Source organism: Microtus ochrogaster, unplaced genomic scaffold, assembly GCF_000317375.1.
Source record: "Microtus ochrogaster isolate Prairie Vole_2 unplaced genomic scaffold, MicOch1.0 UNK124, whole genome shotgun sequence".
Classification (NCBI taxonomy): domain Eukaryota; kingdom Metazoa; phylum Chordata; class Mammalia; order Rodentia; family Cricetidae; genus Microtus; species Microtus ochrogaster.
The window spans coordinates 286,646-306,221 of NW_004949222.1; the positions used below are offsets into that span (position 1 = coordinate 286,646).

Here is a 19,576-nt window from a genome sequence, read left to right on the forward strand (position 1 = left end):
TTGTTGGGAGGAAAAAGGCAGAGTCAGAGAGATGCCATGGAGCCACCGGAGTCAGACATGCCAAATCTTTGCCGGTAAGCCACCACCGTGTGGTGATACACAGATTAATAAAAATGGGTTAATATAAGAGTTAGCCAATAATAAGCTAGAGCTAATGGGCCAGGCAGTGATTTAAGTAATATGGTTTCGTGTGATTATTTTGGTTCTGGGCGGCCGGGACGAAGAAGCAGCTCCCTGCAACAAGACTGGGGTTTATGAGATCTTGTCTCAAAGTGATAAAACAAATCAAAATAGCTGGGCAGTGGTGGCACACCCCTTTAATCCCAGCACTTGGAAGGCATAGGTAGGTGGATATCTGCAAACTCAGGCAGAGGCCAGTTTGGCTTAAAGAGTGAGTTCCAGGACAGATATGGCTACACAGAGAAACCCTGTCCTGAAAAACCAAAACCAAACAACAACACCCCCCCCCCCCCGCAAAAAAAAAACATAAAAAATAAAGAAAAGAAAAAAAATTACATACGTAAAAAAAAAGGTGTAGTGTAAAAACGGTGTTGTGTAAGCACGGAATTTTCCTCCTCCCAAACAGGGCACATGGAATGGAGACACCCGTATAAACCGTGAGTGGGTAGGGACTACCATTGTCGGCATCTCACATGTCACAACAGTGTCTGAGCTGGGCTTGGGATGAAGTAGTAGCACCCTCGAAGCCTTGGCTACCACCCCTGGCACTGCAAAAACTGGGCGTGGTGGTGAAGTCCTGTAACCCTAGCACTTGGAAGGCAGAGCCTGAAGGATCAGGAGTTCAAAGTCACCCTTGGTCATACGAGATCTGAGTTTGAACCCGAGACTCACAGGACAGAAGGACAGAGTCAACTGCCTGCCAGTTGCCCTGTGACCTTCACAAGAGCCCCAAAGCAGATGAATCCCCATCTCACCCTTCCCCCGTGGTCCACATACCTTCTGGGCCATCCCCAGCGGGCACCACGCTGTCACACTTGGCCTCACACTGCTGCATGGTGGATGGCCGCAGGGCTTCAGTGCACTCTCGGGACGGCTGACCCGTGTGGCTGGTGCACCGCACCGTGCGCTGCTGCTGGCCGAGGCCACACTGTGAGGAGCACTAAAGAGAGGAGCCACCGAGTCATCTCTCTAAGACCACTGTCCTCACCCTTATCCCGCAGGGCCGTGCCCACCTACCTCGCCCCACTCGCTGGCCACCCAACGGGCAGGAGGGCAGCGGCGCAGGTTGCATCGCATAGTGGTTGGTGGCTTGGCGGAGGGAGGGCAGTGCCCAGGGGGCAGAGTGGACCGCTGATCTGCACTCTTACAAAGGACCACTCGGTGGCGGAGACCAGGCCCACAGCTCGGGGTGCACTGCAGTTAGAAGGGGTGTTTTATATTCAGTGTAGGGTGGGTGCTGGCCAGTGGGACACAAGGAATGGACAGGTAACTGGTGGTCCCTGTGCTGTCCTCCAGCCCAGTCTCTGATACTGTGTTACCTGCAAGCCTCACCACCTGTCCCAGGCTGGGACCGCCTTTCATAGGCAATGGGCCAGACCAAACCCAAGTCCAGAAGCCTGGGAACCCACAATGACCTCTGTTGATCATGATAACAGTGGGGCTTGGGGCAAGGTTGCTTCAGCAGCTTTTCCACACAAACAGCCCAGTTCCTGTGTGCCTTCTGTACTGAGAGTGGGTTGGGTGGGGAGAAAGGTGGAAGCTGACCTCTGACCATTCCAGGGCTGCCCACTCGGGAGGGCACATTGGGCCCTGGCAGGCCTCCAGCACAGGTGGGCGTGGCTGTGGACAGGCACTGTCATCTAGGGCTTTCTCCTCTGCAGCGGACACCCGGCGCTGGCACACCACCGAGCGGCTTCGCACCCCAGCGTCACAGCTGCGGCTGCACCGTGACCAGTTTCCTACAACCCAACTGTGAGGGTGGAGCAATGGGTCTGAATGCTGCACAGGGCAGGGCAGCTCCCTCAGAGATCACCATTACCCTATATCCAGACCAGATAGGAGGGAGGGCTCTGGGGAGAACCCATTTCTTGTGCATGATAGCTCGGGTGCAGAACGATTCAGTACATCAGTTGTTTTTTTGGTGTATGTATGTTTGTACATGTGTGTGCATGCGCATGTGTGCACTTGGAGCGCTAAAGGTGACCTTGAGAGATAGCGGTCTCAATGAACGGAGCTCACTGACTGGCTAGCCTGGCTGCCATTCAAGTTCCAGGGATCCTCTGTCTCCACCCTCTCCTCCTAAGCTAGGGTTAGTTACCTGCCACTGTGCCCATGTTTTTGCTTGGGTGTCCATTTGTGACACATCAACTGGGCCATTTTCCCAGTCCCCGTGTGTGTGTGTGCGTGTGTGTGTGTGTTATTTAAAATTTAAAGGACTTGTTTTTCTTTATATGTGTGTCTGTGTGCACACATGTGTATGTAGGTGCCAGTGGAGGGGGCACAAGAGGGTGTTGAATCCCTTGGAGCTGGAGTAACAGGCATCTGTGATCTATCTAATGTAGACACTAGGGTCAGACCTCCTCATAATCAAGAAGCAAGTGCTCTTTACTGAATCACCTCCTCATTGGATTGAGACAAGATCATTATGTAGCTCAGGGTGGCCTCCACTTCACTAGGTAATCCTGGTTGGCCCTGACCTCTTAACCCTTCTGTCTAAGCCTCCCAAGAGCTGGGATTGCAAGCATGAACTACCACATTCAGCTGACAATCTGCCTCTGACCCTCACTTAGGTGAGCACTTGACCCTGTGACCCCGTGAATCCCCTAACGCCAGCACTCACCCTATTGCCACCCACTCTCTCTCCCCTCTCCTGTGAGGACGATCCCTGACTGCAGAGAACACTCCCACCTTGTCCCACGGAGTGCGCACTTACTCTGGTGGGCACGGTTCTGTGTTGCAGGCACGCTGCCGCTTAGGCAATTTGCTGTAGGCGCTGCAGTAGTGCGGGGCCACCGCTGAGCTGTCCAGCTGATTTCGGCACTCCACCACTTGAACCTGGCTGCCTGGGGGAAGGGAGGAGCTCTCTCAGTCCTGGCCAGCCCAGAGGTGCTCAGAGTGGCTGCCGTGCTGGTCCCGGGCCCACACTCTGGCCTCACCGCCTGCGCACTGGGCTGAGCACTTGGTCCAGGGGGCGTAGTGCCAGGAGTAGGGAGGCAGCGCATCCCGGGCAATGGGCGCGTTAAAGCGGTAGTGGAGGGCAGGCAGCTCTGCCTGGGCCAGCACCTGCGGGTACAGGGAACAGCCATGGCCGTGTCATGGACTTCCCATCCCCACAGGACACTCAGGTACTCCCGGACTTTGCCCCCAGCTTCATTGTTACCATGACGATGAGAGATGCATTAATGGGTCCCAGGGCTTCCAGGCTCTGGGCCTGATCTGGACCCTGACGTAGATGAAAGGTGGTCCCAGCCAAGGGAAGGCGGTGAGGTTGGGGGGTCCCAGGTAGCCCCTCCAGTAGCAGAGATTCCTGGTCCCCTTTTAGGGCTGAGGTAGAACACATAGGTCAGAAGTGAAGTCACTCTGCCTGCCCTCCAACTCCCATGGAATCACACTTCTCATCCCATCTTACTTACCCAGGTGGCTAAGGGACAGGTTCAGATATTGGATGAAAATGTGGACGGAGCCTTTGGGGATCCAGACGACGTCCTCATACCCTGGGTGGTGGAGTTCCGCTGTCATCCCCTCAGCCTGCCTCCACACGCCCCTGCGTCCCTCCCCCTCATCGCTCACACTCAGGGCTGCAGCTAGCCACCTCATGCTATATGCTTAGAGCTTATATCATGGCAAATTCATCTGGACCTTATGAAGTATGGAACCATCATGTTCTCCTCCCCCGACCCGTGTGTGTGTGTGTGGGGGGGGGGAGATGCACGAGTACCATGTGTGTGTAGACTGGAGGAAAATTTTAAGGAGTCTGCTTTCTCCTTCCACATGTGGGTCTTGGGGATCAGATTTAAGTTCCCTTGCTTGCATGTTACTGACCAAACCATCTGCCCCTCTCATTGTGTTCATTTACAGATTATAAAACTGGGGCTCAGTGAAGCTGTGCAGTTCACCAGGGGTTTACAGGCAAGAAATGGTTGGCTGGGATTTGAGCTCAACTTTGTTTGCCTTAGAATGGGTCAATCTAATTCCCCATGCCCCATTGAGCAGCGAGGTTGAACTGAGGCAGAGGGAAGCTGCAATCTATACAGGTGAATGAGATTTGAGCACCATAAAGCACCACCACTGACTGCCCATCTGTGACCAACCACTACATCTTTGCTCACCCATTCTCCCAAGATTCTTAGCGTCTATGCCTGGACCCCCACATTGTCCCGTGTGCTGGATCCTGCAATCACCTTCCCCTTGGGTTGTGTTTCTGTTCCCTAGTCTAGTCCATGTCTTTTTTGTTTGTTTTGTTTTGTGAGACAGTTTCTCTGTGTAACAGCCCTGGCTATTCTGGAACTTACTCTGTAGACCAGGCTGGCCTTGAACTCAGGCTGGCCTGCCTCTGCCTCCCTAGTGATGGGATTAAAGGTCAACTCAGTATCTTACCACTAGAGCGCTTGGTGCTGTGGACGCTCCAGGGGTTGGGATCAGGGTTCTTAGGCCTAAGACCCCCTCAGACTTCCCTCTTTTTCCTCATTCTCTTATCATTTCAACATCCTATGAGATCTTCTTTCTCCCAACCCAGTGCCCTTTTTGTTTCTCTTGACAGCTGATTGCCTCTCCCAGGTCACCTGGATGCCTACACTGACTCCTCTTGCTATTCCCTACGGCACGTCTCAGAACCATGAATGGCAGACATCCTGCCATCTGACTTCTAATCTAACTCCTTTCTATCTTTTTTTCTGTATTCTATGTGTATGTGTTCCTGGGTTTTCAGGTGTGTGTGTGTGTGTGTGTGTGTGTGTGTGTGTGTGTGTGTGTGTCAGTAGGTAGATCAGGACAACATACATTGGCAGCTGGGTTTTCCCTTCCACCTTAGGTTCTGGAAATTGTTAGGCTTATGTAGTCAGTGCTTTTAACCATTGAGTTATCTGGTCCATGCCCAGATCTTTTTTTTTTTTTTTTATGTGGGTTCAGTGAATCAAACTTAGGGTTTTGCGCTTGCACAACAAACACAATACTGACTGAGCATCTTCCTAGCCCAGGTGTTTTAGTCTTTTGTTGTTGTTGTTTTATTGTTTCCTGGCTGTCCTGGAACTCACTCTGTAGCCCAGGCTGACCTAGAACTCACAGAGATCCGCCTGCCTCTGCCTCCCGAGTGCTGGGATTAAAGGTGTGCGCCATCACTGCCTGGCCAGATGCTCTATTCTTAGACCAACCAACCAATGAACCAACCAACCAACCAACTAACCAACCAACCAACCAACCAACCAACCAACCAACCAACCAAACAAACCACCTCTAATCTAACCGTGCGTAGAGAATGACACACACACACACATTCTGCAACTTGTTGTCCCTGACAATCATATATCACCTGGTCACAATCCCTCTGTAACACTTTCAGAGCCGTCACCCTTCTGCAACCCTCTCATCATCTCATCCCTACTCCCTGGGCTTTCTCTTACAGCCCTGACAGTAAGACCTTCCATGACTCACACGATGGGAAGTGACTCCTTGTAACCATCCTGCAGCCCCCAGGACGGTGGAGGGAGAGATCTGGATCCTCAGTCCCAATTCATACGAATTTCTATAAGTTAGATCCCAAGCCAGTAGCTGAGACCTTTCCTTATGACTGCTATGGGCTGACACGGACTGTGAGCGTCACAGGATCTAGAATGGCTGTGTCTCTGGGCGTGTTTGGGTGGATATTTTAGACTGGGTTAACTGAGGTGGGAAGGTTCACCCTAATAGGCAGCACTGGTCCAGAGCTAGAGGACCAGACTGCGTATAAAGGAAGAAGAGAACTAAGCACCCATGATGGACTGTGTCTCTGAAAACTGCAAGCCATATGAAATCTTCCTCATTTCTACTGAGATATTTTGTCTCAACAACAAGAAAATTAGGGACAATTTTGTGCTCCCAGGACTTTGGGGTTCCCCAAACCCTACTATACTTCAGATTCTACAGGATCCCCATAGTCTAAGGAGTTACTGGTCTTAGCTTCTATAATGAGGTTAACACAGATCGCAGCCATGGGAAGGAAGTAGATTCTTACCACTTCCTGGCAAAGCTGGGCTGAAGACCCCCTCGATGGTCTCACAGGCACTGCCATCACCCCCACACACTCGGCATTTGTCCTCTCGGAGATCAGAACCCAGGACCCGGTCACAGCCCACATGCTGCACAGGAAGACAGTGGTGGGTTGATGGCGTCATGGAGACCTCTCCCTCCCCTAAGCTTCTCCCCGACCTGTCTTTCCTCCTCCCTGGAGTCTCCCGTACCTTGCACTCGCCGCTGACACAGATGTCTACGGTGTCAGGGCGGCAGGGTGTGCCATCCACCACAGCTGCTGCTCTCTCCGTGTAAAAGTTGAAGCCTTCTGCTAGGCAAGTCAGTGAACAGGCCTTCACGCCCCCTGGGGGGCACGGCCCCATCAGACCTGGAGCCAGGTCACCCTGGAACTCCCTGCCTGAGGGGGGTAAGGACAAGAGCAACAGACCCCAGACTTGACACCATGGGCAGAAGAAATAGGGATTTCCCCTACATATAAAGTACCATTGAGTTGCATCAAGGATTGAGTTATATCATTCTTTCCTTGGTCAGAAGATGAGACGCTGTGGACCTATAAGCCAACCGCTGCCATCCTCAGGGGTTCCAGGGCCTCTGGGAAGCTCACTCACCTCCGCGATACGTCTTCCACGTGTAGAACTTCCCACGGAAAGGAACACTGTCAAATTCAGAGCACTGCATCTCTCGGAAGTCCTGGGAGCCAGGGGGGCAGTCCTGGGCAGGTGTGAGAAGTCAGGGTAAGGAAGTGTTGCTCAGAGTGGCAGGAGTCCAGGTGAGGGAGGATGACCCATGGTAGCCATGAAGGTGTGTATGAGATGTGTGTGTATGTGTATGAGATGGTGTGTGTGCGTGTGTGTGTGTGTGTGTTCACGTCTGGGCGCTGCACATCTGAATTCTGGCCCTCATCTTTGCACTCCAGCACTTTACTAAGTAAACCATCTTCCCAGCCCCTATGTATTTATTTTTGAGACAGGCTCTTGCTGTAGATAAGCTGAGTTGGCCTCAAACTCGAAATCCTCCTGCCTCAGCCAGGTGCTAGACTCATAGTCACGTACCACTGTACCTGGCTTATGAGATGGGACCTGAGTGATTCACTAAGTTACGGCTGAGCTGGGGGTAGATGCCTGGGTTCTGAGTTTAAACTTTTCTTGAGACAGGTGGAGCTGGTTTGCAGTAAAGGATTAAATTATTGTGAACGTGAGTGGTGTGCAGATGCCCTCTCTGGTAATCGCTATGCAGGGGGCCACAGAGGCCACGGCTCCTTCCCATAGTCTCCCTGATGTCTGAGCATCCCTTCTGATTCGGTGGCCTGCACACCTGAACATCTCCACGAGTAGGCAATAGAGCCATCTTTAGCCAGAGGGAACCCTAACATTTAAGGAGGACCCAGTGGGACGCTCCAGAGGGTAACTGTGATGAGGGGAAACACTCAAGATGGGCTTCGGAGGATGCTGGCTTGGTGACAAAGCTTTCTCAGGCTTTGACGGGTGACAATGAGTAGTAGGGTCTTGGTTCTGGGGGAACTGAGCTGTGAAGGGGAAGACACTAAACTGTATTTGGAGAAGGGTCGGGGAGGGAGGGAGCTGACAGGGGAGGTGCTAGGCTGGAGGGAGGGGGCTAGCATGGGGGGTGGTGGGAAGGAAGGGTGGCTGGGGCAGGACAATGGAGAACTCACATCGGTGTTGCAGGATCGGTGCCTCCGTCTCTCGCCCAGACAGTACTTGCCCCCAATGGTCGGCCTGGAAGGAGCAGGGGACAGTGGAGAGAGATGAGGCCGTGGGTGATGGATGCTGTGGGTGGCCTCGCTCTTGGGAGAGGGTCCCTAGGGCTGACCTGGGGCTGTCGCAGTGCCGACTGGAGGATGACACACCGCCACCGCATGACCTGCTGCAGTCGCCCCATGGAGTCCATGGGCCCCAGGCCCCATCCACACCCTCTGGTCGAGACCCAAAGGGGACACACACACGTTTGTAGCACCACTGGGTGAAAAGGGGTGGGGGAGGGAAAAGGGGTGAGTGTGACTTTGCAAAGCTCTGGGTTCAATGCCTCTTCTCGGTCTATCATCCCCCAAATTACAGGCACAGTCCTCTCTGGAATTGGGGGTGTGTGACATGAGGAAGGGCTGGATCTGAAGGCAGGGTGTCTGACACACTGGATCACAGCTTAAATCCAGAGGCATGTTAATAGACACAGCTTAGGTAGAAGCAGTACCAGGGCCTACTAAACAAATGTGAGGGGCATGGCTTAAGATGCCAGGGACTGTGGCCTCAAGCTGGGCAGGCAGGACCCAGGGGAAAGCTCTTAGGCAGTGCTCACCCCTTTGTCGATGGTATGTGTTTGGCACAGTGTTCCCTCAGCAGCTGGGATGCTATTGGTGATGCACCGATTGCTCTTGCTCAGGCACCACAGCTCACTGCAGACCTCCTGCAGAAGGGAGGAGACCTCTCAGGCCCCTCGTCCCCCACAGGCATGCCTTGGGGGACCCAGTACCCTCCTGGGTCTTAATAATCCCCCCTTAGGATCATGGCCTGACACTTCTCTTCTGTCAGTACGAATGGAACACTTACACTTACTATAAAGACTTCTTTGGGCATTGTGACCCCGATTTCAGTGTAAGAAAACCAAGAAGTAGAAAGACAAGGTCCCTCTAGGCCCTGAAGATGGCTCATCAGATAAAAGCATTTCCTGCCAAGTCTTTTTTTAACACCTGAGTTCAATTCCCAGGATCTACATGGTAGAAGGAACAGTTCCTAAAGGTGTCCTCTGACCACACACATGCAATGGAATAAATACACCCAAAAGAAATAAATGTAATTGTACAGAAAAGGAAACATGGCTACTAGCTAGATATAACAGCACTTCTGTGGGACAGCCTAGTCTAACTCAGATCTTTGAAGTAGGTGCCGTATTTTTACTGATTCAGGTCCTTCCAAAATCTGGGAGCTACTATGGAAGACAAGAAGGATTTTCACTTCCTCTATTGGACCAGTGAAACAACTCAGGAGAGAACAATTTGAAAAGTCAGGGCTAGATCAGGGCAAGAGTTTCAGCTGTCATTTTTTCCCCCAGTGATGAGTGAGTGTGTGTGTCAGGCCCAGGCTGAGACATTTGCCACACAAAACCAAAGCAACCCCAGAAAACTGTTCTAACCCTTCAGGTCAGTGGTTCTCAACCTGTGGGTCACGACCCCAGGGGAGGGTGTTGAATGACTCTTTCACAAGGGATCCTGCAATCAGATATTTACATTATGATTCAGAACAGTAGCAAAATTAGTTATGAAGCAGCAATGAAAATAATTTTATGATTGGGGGTCAGTCACCACAACATGAAGAACTGTATTAAAGGGTTTGTTTGCAGCTGTAGGAAGGCTGAGAACCCACCACCAGATTCAGATATTGCCACGTCTCACGTCCCCTCAGAATCTCGCCATCCAAGGGTTCATCAGTAATCCCCTTTGAGCAGATCCCTTCCAAGCCAATTCCTGAGTTCCAGGCCAATGAGAAACTTGGATTTGAACTAAGCAATGGCTGTAAGAGGCCTTCTAGGGTCAGCTCCCCTCAACCCTAAACACTCCTTCAACAACATCCCCTCCAAAGAATCCCTGACTTCTGCCACTCAGGGATATGCCAGCTTTTCCGGCTTCACCTGCCTTGTATTATGGCCACTCATAAAACTATCAAGCCAGGCTGGGCAGTGGTGGTGCACACCTTTAATCCCAGTACTTGGGAGACAGAGCTGTGAGTTTGAGGCCAACCTGGCCTACAGAATGTCCAGGGTGACAGCCAAGGCTACACAGAGAAACCCTGTCTCGAAAAACAAACAAACAAACCAACAAACCAACCAACCAACCAACCAACCAACCAACCAACCAACCAACCAACCAACCAACCAAGCCATTCCAGCTTCAACTCCACTTCTGAGACTCCTTAAAGGATACTTATTCCAGTGTTGTTTTTGGTCTCCACTCCACAAGGAGGCACTGTTGTATATGTAAAAATCTTATGTCACTCCAGATTTCAACTTTGCACTGACTTGCATCTCACCACCTTCTCTGGGCCTGTTTTAGCATTTATAAGATGTCCAGTCTACCGGCTGCTTCTGACAATATCAGTGAGATCATTTACACAAATGTCTTCTGATTGGATTAACAATGGACACAGATAACCCGTGACCAGGAGCTAAATTCTTCACATATATCAACCTAATAGTCTTTTTTTTATTTTTTTTTTGGTTTTTTTCGGGACAGGGTTTCTCTGTGGTTTTGGAGCCTGTCCTGGAACTAGCTCTTGTAGACCAGGCTGGTCTCGAACTCACAGAGATCAACCTGCCTCTGCCTCCAAAGTGCTGGGATTAAAGGCGTGCGCCACCACCGCCCGGCTTCAACCTAATATTCTTATTGAGAAAGGATCTTCTGTAGCCCAGGCTGGCCTTCATCTGATGTGTAGCCAAGGATGACCTTGAACTCCGACTTTTCACCTCACAAATGCTAGGATAGACAGAAGCCAGGCTTCATACATGCTAGGCAAGCTTGCTACCAACTCAACCCCAGCTCCTATCAACCAATTTCCATGCAGTAAATGATTTTCTGTTATGCCAGAAAGATATTTCCCCCAAACATAAAAGGTTCAAGGTGTGGGGACTGCATGTGGTGGACATACAGATATGTAGTCAGTATTTGCCACAGAAGCATCAGGACCTGAGTCTGACTCCCCAGAACCTAGTGCATAAGCCCAGTGAGGGAGCTGGAGATGGCTTAGCAGTGAAGAACTGTCGTTACTCTTGCAGAGGACCTGGGCTTAGGTCCCAGCACCCACACAGTGTCTCCAATGTTGTCTTCTGACCTCTGCAGAGACCAGGTGCAAACATACAGGAAAAACAAAGACAGGTGGATGTGGGCGGATCCCTGGGGCTTGGTGGCTTGCCTGAAAGGTAAGTTCCAGGCCAACAAAAGACCTTACTTCAAAAAGCAAATAAATAAATGGTTCAGTTTTAACATATTGCCGGTCCCAGCTCCAACCTGCTATTCTGACAGTTCCTTTGCACAATGTCCTTTTTAATATACAGTCAAAGAGTGGCCTGGGGTGGAGGGTCAGATGCTTGGGGCAGAGATGGGTCAGATTTTGAGGATCAGAGTCGGGATCCCAGCTCACAAACACCAGCAACTCTAGCTCCAAGGGACCTGGTACCCTCCTCTGTCCCCAGTCATCTGTGCACGCTCACACATGCACGCAGACACATAATACAAGTAAATCTAAAAGAGAGAAAGATATTGGGAGATAGAGACAGACAGATATCTATGCTGGCGCAATGTCTCAGTAGGTAAAAGCACCCCGACAACCCGAGTTTGATTCTGGAGTCTATGGTAGATCTGACTCCCACAGGCAATCCTCTGCCTTCCCACATGCATGTGTGCCTTTCACATATTACATACAAGAAAAATGTAAACACTGAAGCAAAAGGCTGACTTAAAAGGGAGTTCAAAACACATGCGCAGAGTGCAGCTGCTCATCTCCTTGCAGTTGTGGTCGGACTCACGGCTCCAGAGCTGGCTCTTCATCTGGTGCTCGGGATAGTAGATTTATTGGGAGTTTAAATGATGCTTCCGCATGCTTAGCACATACCAAGTGCTTGGTAAGCACCAGCTACTATCATGTTAAGTTCCAGGACACAAAAGGCATTAGAGGTGGGTCCAGGTTTACTAAAAAGGTTCTGTGGTGACCAGCCAAATCAGTGTTGGGGGTGGGGCAAGAGTAAAAAATACCTGGCAGTGCACAGTGGCACAGACCTTTGATCTCAGCAGCATGTGGGTCTCTGTTGGGGTGAGGCCGGCCCGGCCTACACAGCAAGTTCCAGGTCAACCAGGGCTATGTAGTAAGACCCTACTTCTTTTTGTTTCTTTGATGTACATTGGAATCTTGCCTACATAAATGTATGTGTAAGGGTGTTAGATTCCTGTCGCTGGAGTTACAGACAGTTGTGAGTTGCCATGTGGACTCTCCAAACCACCGAGTCAATAGCCCTTGCTTCAGCGTGCATTTCTTGGTCTGCCGGTGAGAGGAAGAGAGGAGTGGCCGGACAGACACCTGCTCTTCTGTAGTCGTCATGGGACTAGCTGTGTAAACACAGGTGTCCAGTGAAGAGTGTGGAGCTGGGCTAGGTCTTTAGGGCCAAGGCTGAAAGGGGTCAGAGTGTGAATGAGGGAATGAGGATCGGAGCAGAGGAGGAGCTGACTGGCTCACCTGTCACCAGAGTGGGAAGGCAGCAGCTCTTCAGCCCTCAGGAGCTGTGGGGGAGCTGGGAGTCGGCTCCCCTGCACCCTAGTTCGTTCTTTTCTCCTGGTGTCACCGAATCACTTTCTGCCTTAATCCCTTGAGACAAGGCGTCTCCTGTCCCCACCTCCCACAGCACTATGAGTACTAGGGATAGATACATGGCTTCACCCAGTTTTTTGCACATGGGTGCTGGCATTTGAACTCAGACACTTGTGTTTATGTAGCAGGTGTTCTTTCTCACCAAGCCATCTTCCCAGTTACTCAGCTCATATTTTTGAGACGGGGTCTCACTGTATATAGCACTGGTAGGCCTGGAACTTGTTATGTTATGAAGTCAGACAAGCAGGCTGACTTCAAACTCACAGAGATCCATCAGCCTCTGCCTTCTGTATGTTGAGATTAAGGTGTGTGCCACCCCCTCCCCATCCCTGTCCCAGATCCCTTACTGATGCCAAGATGAAACTTTGAGAGTCTGAACCTCAGGGAAGACACAGGAGTTGGTCAGAGTCCCTGGAAGGCTCTCTCTAGTTCATCACCTAGTAAAGTAGACAACCCCATCTCTAGGGAAACTATTCCCATCAAGAAGCCTGGACATGTTGCTCAGAACTGCTTAGAGACCTTAGAACCTGGTGTTGCTACGGTCCTCAAGTAAATTTTTGTGTGGAACAGAAGGGGGCTCTCCCTAGTCCAGTCCTCAGATGAACTGTCTGGACACGTAAGTCATCCCATCCTCTGCATGTATGAGTGTGCTGGCAAGCCCAAGTGTGAGCGACCCACATGCATGTTGCGGCCAGAGGTCAACCTTGGCTATTGCTCCTTAGGAGCTGTCCCGCTTCTTTGAAACAAGGTTTCCTACTGAAACTGGAATGTATCTGGGGCAGTGGGCACCAGGAGATCCGCCGGCTCCGGACTCCCCAGTGCTGGCTTTGTAAACACCACCCCCAGCTTCTATATTGTTCTGCTGATCAAACTCGAGACCTCAGGCTGGCAAAGCAAACCCTTTCCTGACTGACTTCCTCCCCCAGGCCCAGGGTCATTCTGAGTATCACGCTCTCAGTCTTTTTTGGTCTGCTTGGCATCTGGATACACTCTGGGAGTCGGGGCTTCGTTTCACTCCTTTCCCTCTGCTTCCCCGGGAGGGTGTCCGGGAGAAGCTTCCCACCCTGTGGGCACCTCCCCTACCCAGGAAGGAAAGCAGGAAGGCTCTCTCTACCCCGTATTTACACTGACGCGATTTGACTCCATGCTGGAATCGGCACTGCTCATCAGCGTCGTAGGCCTGGCCAGGAGCCACCGTCGGGTACACGAAGTCCTGTCTGGGAGGCCGGTTATTCAGGCAAAGCCCCAGGCCCGAGCTGTGATAACAAGAAAACAGCTATAATGCCAAGGGACTGAAAGGCCATGACCACAGGGTTATTCCCAACTAGGTGGGGTGGGGAGTCAGCTCCCCCAACATGACTGCGCCCCCACTGAGCAGGCGATGTGGCTCACTCCAGAAAGCTGGTGATGTAGTCTCGACTGCATGATGACCACACGAATGGGTTAGTCTTCATGGTAATGTGGGCAGCCATGAGCTTTGCTGGGTCCTGACCACGGGCCCCGCAGCCATTCCCCACACCATCGTGATTCATGCCAAATCTGAGGAGAGGGGTGTCAGTTCCTCTAGGCCGTGAGGGAACCCACCCAGCTCCTCTCACCCTCGTCTACCCCGTGTCCCCTGGCCTCACGTGTGCCCGATCTCATGGGCAATGGTGAATGCCGTGGCCAGGCCGATATCTTCATTGATACTGCAGCTCCTCTCGCGCTCACACATCCCCCCCACAGGGGCCAGGCCTGGGAAACGGGAATGTGGGAGGGTCAAGGGACTCAGGGTTGGACTGGCTAGGTTCTGTCCACCCTCCACGGTGCCTGCCACAGACGGACTCCATACCCAGAGTGCCGCAGGGTTTGTTCTTGTAGATGCAGATGTCATAGCTGTGGAAACAGATGGTAGAGAGGTTTGGTGGCCCCTCAGGCTGATGCCAGAGTCATCACTTCTGGGGAGGACAGTGTGAGGGTTTGCTGCAAGGTCTTTTGTGGCCCCGGATGAACCTGAACACTCCATATAGCCAAGGATGACCCTGAGCTACTGATCTCTCCACCTCGCCTCTACCTCCAAGTGCTAGTATTTGAAGTGTATACTTATATAACATGGTTTTCTAGGGCACTGGAGATTAAACCCAGGGCTTCATGGATGCTAGTCAAGGACTCTATCACTTGAACTATACTCATGCCTGCCACCTATCCCAGACAAGGTCTCATGAAGTCCAGGCTGACCCGAAACTCCTGATCCTTCTACTTTCTCCAGAGCTGGGTTGCCATGACTGGCTCTGGGGATCCAATCATGCCTCAGCCTCATGCTGTACCCCCCATAGAACCAATCAGCTGGTTTTAGGGTGCTGACAATAAATGACTTAGTGACTTAATGAAGGAGTGGGTGGTTAGGGCTCAAATGTCAGCTTCCCATTTTCAGGGTCTCCTTGGTTCCCAGTTCCCATCCTCCACCTCCAGCTGTAACCCTCTCTGGACTCTAATGATCCTTTTCCCACCTGCTCCACTGGCCTCAGCCCTTGAGGTCGCCCTGCTCCTTACCGTGTGATGAGCACAGCTGTGTCATGGTTGGCCACGCCGTTCTCTGGGATGGCGTTACCATGGCCACTGTGGCTCATGATGGATTTCTGCCACTTACAGAAGCTGTCCAGTGACTTGCCAGCATGGTGGGTGATCTCCAGGGTGGGCTGGGGATGGGAAGATTGAGGTGCATGGATGCCCCACCACCCTGGAGACATCAGGCAGCAATGGCGTAGATAGAGAAAGGGCGAAACACATCCCGGATACCACACCTGGTCCTCTGTGAGCAGGATAAGGCGAGTGACGAGGATGTTGACGATGTTTCCCAGACTCGAGTCCTGGAAAAGTTTGGCAACCTGACCTCCAAGAAACAAGAGAGACCAAGTCTTAAGAGGAGCCCAGAACAGTAAAGGACACTGCTGTGGAACAATGGTCTTTTATCCTGTCACTTGCATCATTTTAATAAGATGCTGATTGGCCAGTAGCCAGGCAGGAAGTAGAGGTGGGGCAATGAGAACAGGAGGATTCTGGGAAGAAGAAAGAGTCAGTCTTCAGCCATCCCTGAGATGCAGAGGAAACAAGATGAGAATGCCTCACTGATGAAAGGTACCAAGTCACCTGGCTAACACAGACAAGAATAATGGGTTAGTGTAAGATGTAAGAGTTAGTTAATAAGAAGCCTGAGCTAACAGGCCAACCAGTTTATAATTAATGTAGTAGACCTCTGTGTATTTCTTTGGGACTGAACAGTTTCAGGACTTGGCAGGACAGAAACCTCTGTCAACAGAATTGGCATACCAATGTGGGGCTGACTATATCCACGTAAAACCTGAGAAAACCTGGAAAGGAATTCTAGACACTAAAATACAAAGTTTGGCTGCATTTTTTCTTTTTTCCAAATGGGTTTTGCTTGCTGGCAGCATGCTGCGGCTCCTTTAAGAGAGGTCTTACTGATACAGAAGTAGCAGAAGAAAAAGCCGCATGGTTTCCTGGGTCGTGAAGCCAGCATGAACTCTTACTCTTTCTGGAGGTCTGGCTATGGAGTATTTAAATGGAGTTTGTGGGCAACATGCTGTTAAGTTACTTGGTGGTAGCATGGGCCAACTGGCTATCAAAGTTGGGGTGGTGAGGACAGCTTCCACCCAACAGTCTCAGAGAAAGTGAACAGACTTCTGCCATGATGGACTGGGCAGAGCCAAAAGACAAAGCAGCCTTAGTCCTAGCCAAGCTGCTTTAGCATTTTAAGAAGGGGTCCTGGTCAGAAAAAGGGTTAGAGATGTACAATAGGACAGATTCAGAGAAGAGATCTCTAAATGGTTTACGCTTAAAATATATGTAGGCTTGGGAGAGAAAAGAAAAAGGATAAAGTCCTTAAAATAAAAGAGAGAGCAGTTGGGTGTGGTGGCACATACTGTTAACCCAGCACTTGGGAGGCAGAGGCAGGCAGAGCTCTGTGAGTTCAAGGGCAGCCTGGTTTACAGAGTGAGTTCCAGGACAGCCAAAGATACACAGAGAAACCCTGTCTCGAAAAGCCAAAAATTAAAAAATAAATAGACTTTAAAATAAAGCTACGAAAAGATGGAAAATACACAGAGAGTCTGCATACTATGTGTTATTCTGTTGTCTTTAAATTGTTTGATGGCTGAGAAAGGAGCAAAAGCTGCTAAAGAACATTTGATTATAAATGCTGCTGGATTAATCCAACATATATATTTTGAAAATCCCTTGACTTAAAAATTTAAGTAAAAAGATGTGTTACTTTGAAGAAGAGGTTTTGATTTTGCTTCCACAGGAAATGAGAGGCTGTGGATTCATTCTAAATTAAGAAAAATAAGGTTTGATCAAGGAAGACCCCCCCTGAGAAATCTCTAATAGGAACAGATGGCCCAGATGTCTGAGTTCTACATCAAGAACTGCCTCAAGGCTGCTGGCTGAGATGATCAAGCCTCAGAGAATATTCCAGTCAGGACTTCATTATAATTCTAAATTTTATTTAGGTCCCCATAAGATTATCGGCTCACCAATCAGCAGGAAGTAGCCTGGAAAACTACATCCACATTTCCAAAAATGGATTATGGATATTTATCTTTGTTTAGTGTGTTAGCTACAAGATGTTATGGATAATGGTCTGGACAAAAAGCTAAACAAAGGATATTAGATTCAGAGTTCTTGTTTTTGAAAAAAAAGGTGGGGAAATGCTGTGGGATAACTGTCTTTTATCCTGCCACTTGCATTATTTTAATAAGATGCTGATTGGCCAGTAGCCAGGCAGGAAGTAAAAGAGGTGGGGTGATGAGAACAGGAGAATTCTGGGAAGAAGAAAAAGTCAGTCTTCAGCCATCACTGAGATGCACAGGAAGCAAGATGAGAATGCCTCACTGATGAAAGGTACCAAGTCACCTGGCTAACACAGACAAGAATAATGGGTTAATGTAAGATGTAAGAGTTAGTTAAGGGGGCTGGAGAGATGGCTCAGTGGTTAAGAGCATTGCCTGCTCTTCCAAAGGTCCTGAGTTCAATTCCCAGCAACCACATGGTGGCTCACAACCATCTGTAATGGGGTCTGGTACCCTCTTCTGGCCTACAGGCACACAGACAGAATATTGTATACATAATAAGTAAATAAATAAATATTTTTAAAAAAGTTAGTTAATAAGAAGCCTGAGCTAACAGGCCAACAGTTTATAATTAATGTAGTAGACCTCTGTGTATTTCTTTGGGACTGAACAGTTTCAGGACTGGGCAGGACAGAAACCTCTGTCAACAGGACAGAACTGTGGTGATGGCTCAGTTGGCAAAGTGCTTGCTATTCAAGCACGAGGACCTGAGTTCAATTCCCCAAGCCCACATTAAAACAAACAAAAGACAGGCACAGGTATAAACCTGGAGGCTCACTAGCCAACCAGGTTAGTTGAATGTACAAGTTCCTGGTTCAGTGAAACAGCTTTTCTCAGAAAGTAGGGCAGAGAACAAAAGCCCCACCACTAGCTGAGGAAGTATTGTCGGTTTCTGGGAGTGGGGGGAGGGAGAAGGAGAAGGAGAAGGGGAAGGGGAGAGGGAGAGGGAGAGAGAGAGAGAGCGAGCCAGTTTTCTTTAGGGGTGTAGTCCCTGGTTGGTTGTCCAAACACATACAGGAAGAACTAGTTGGACTCAGGTTAAACAAACAAACCAGGTCTGGCTGCACACTCAAACCCCAGCACTCAGGAGGCAGAGGGAGTTCAGATTGGCTAGGGCTACATTGTGAGAGACCCTATTTCAAAAGGAGAGGGGGAAGGGGAGAGTAGATGAACTTGGGAGGGAGACATGGTTGGGGAAATAAGAGAAGAGTTGTGGGGGAAGAGAGTAGAGGGTGGATATGATCAAAACACACTGTTTACACATAGGAAACTCTCAAGGTTCAAGTAAAAAATGTACATATAAAAGGATGAAGAGCCACTGAGGAAGACACCAGTGTCAGCCTTCGGCCTTGACCCTGGCACATGGATGTTCCTGTGCCCCGAAACTGAGGGGTAAAAGCAGCGATCTTTCCTTTGAGTACCTACTATATGCTGGGTGCTGGATAAGGGTGCTGCCTTCATCCCCACCTTAAAGACGAGGGTGCTGACGTGCAGAATGCTGGGCACACGGCTGGCGGTGCCACAGGGGAGATTCCAGTCTGCGCTGCTCTCCAGCGTCTCTCTCTGACTGTTCCAGTTCCGTTTCTCTCTACTTTATCCTTCATCTCCCCTTCTTGGCTCCCCCTACACACCCGGCGGCTGCACAAAGGATGTACAAGTGTCCTTACTCCTCTTCAGTCTGAGGGTACTAGTTAAACATCAGTACAGGAAGGTGGAAGTCCAAGGCAAGAGACAGTGAAGAAGCAGTAAGGCACAAAGAGGAAGTGGCCAAGTGGACCCAAGTGACTGAGGTCAGGCAAAGCAGCAATCTTGAGAATCTCGGGCTACCCTTTGGCCTTACTGGAAATCCCCAGGAAGCCTGGCAAGTTTTAGGGAACTTTCAAAGCCCCAGCAAAGGATGTGGGATTGGGACAGAACACAGAGACAATGTTATGTCAACATTGTGTGCCATTTATTAGTCTGCTAAACTTTGTCTTTAAAATTTTTAAATTATATTTGTGTGTGCGTGTGCATGTGTATACATTTACATGCTCTTGAATGTGTGGATGTCAGACAACTTCTGGAGGCCAGTTTTCCCCTTCTACCATGTGGGACTCTGCCAAGAGAATCCTGGTTGTCAAGCCTTGGGCAGCACCTTTACCCGCTGAACCATCCTGCTCTTTCTTTGCTTCAGGGAAGCAGGAACCCATTCATCAAACCTTACTATGTACTGTGTGCTCTACCATAACCCTTTTCCTCTTTAGTTATTGTAGACTGCTAACAGGAGAGGGACTTGAGGACCAGGGAGGTACAGGACCTTGATCAAGTTCTAGTACAGAAGCTGGGCACAGATAGCACTGTGGGTCAGCACTGTGGGCCAGCACTGTGGGCCAGCACTGTGGGCCAGCACTGTGG

The 19,576-nt window shown here is 50.2% G+C and overlaps 1 protein-coding gene across 4 annotated transcripts in view; it reads right to left on the reverse strand.

Moving 5' to 3' along the window:
- LOC101980514 (A disintegrin and metalloproteinase with thrombospondin motifs 10) overlaps positions 1–19,576 on the reverse strand; it is an 89,098-nt gene that overhangs the window by 58,666 nt on the left and 10,856 nt on the right. The window contains exons 6-24 of one of the 4 annotated variants that reach the window (XM_026778297.1): positions 15,338–15,421; positions 15,087–15,232; positions 14,386–14,429; positions 14,183–14,288; positions 13,947–14,093; positions 13,669–13,810; positions 8,500–8,607; positions 8,017–8,162; positions 7,859–7,922; positions 6,795–6,897; positions 6,396–6,529; positions 6,170–6,293; positions 3,594–3,674; positions 3,341–3,504; positions 3,117–3,243; positions 2,894–3,023; positions 1,726–1,930; positions 1,198–1,374; positions 958–1,120 (exon numbers count right to left, since the gene is read on the reverse strand). In XM_026778297.1, coding sequence (XP_026634098.1) covers positions 958–1,120; positions 1,198–1,374; positions 1,726–1,930; positions 2,894–3,023; positions 3,117–3,243; positions 3,341–3,504; positions 3,594–3,674; positions 6,170–6,293; positions 6,396–6,529; positions 6,795–6,897; positions 7,859–7,922; positions 8,017–8,162; positions 8,500–8,607; positions 13,669–13,810; positions 13,947–14,093; positions 14,183–14,288; positions 14,386–14,429; positions 15,087–15,232; positions 15,338–15,421 — 2,395 coding nt within the window. Of the gene's footprint in view, positions 1–957; positions 1,121–1,197; positions 1,375–1,725; positions 1,931–2,893; positions 3,024–3,116; positions 3,244–3,340; positions 3,505–3,593; positions 3,675–6,169; positions 6,294–6,395; positions 6,584–6,794; positions 6,898–7,858; positions 7,923–8,016; positions 8,163–8,499; positions 8,608–13,668; positions 13,811–13,946; positions 14,094–14,182; positions 14,289–14,385; positions 14,430–15,086; positions 15,233–15,337; positions 15,422–19,576 lie in introns of those variants that run through there. The other 3 variants (XM_026778300.1, XM_026778299.1, XM_026778298.1) reach the window with 3 other exon arrangements.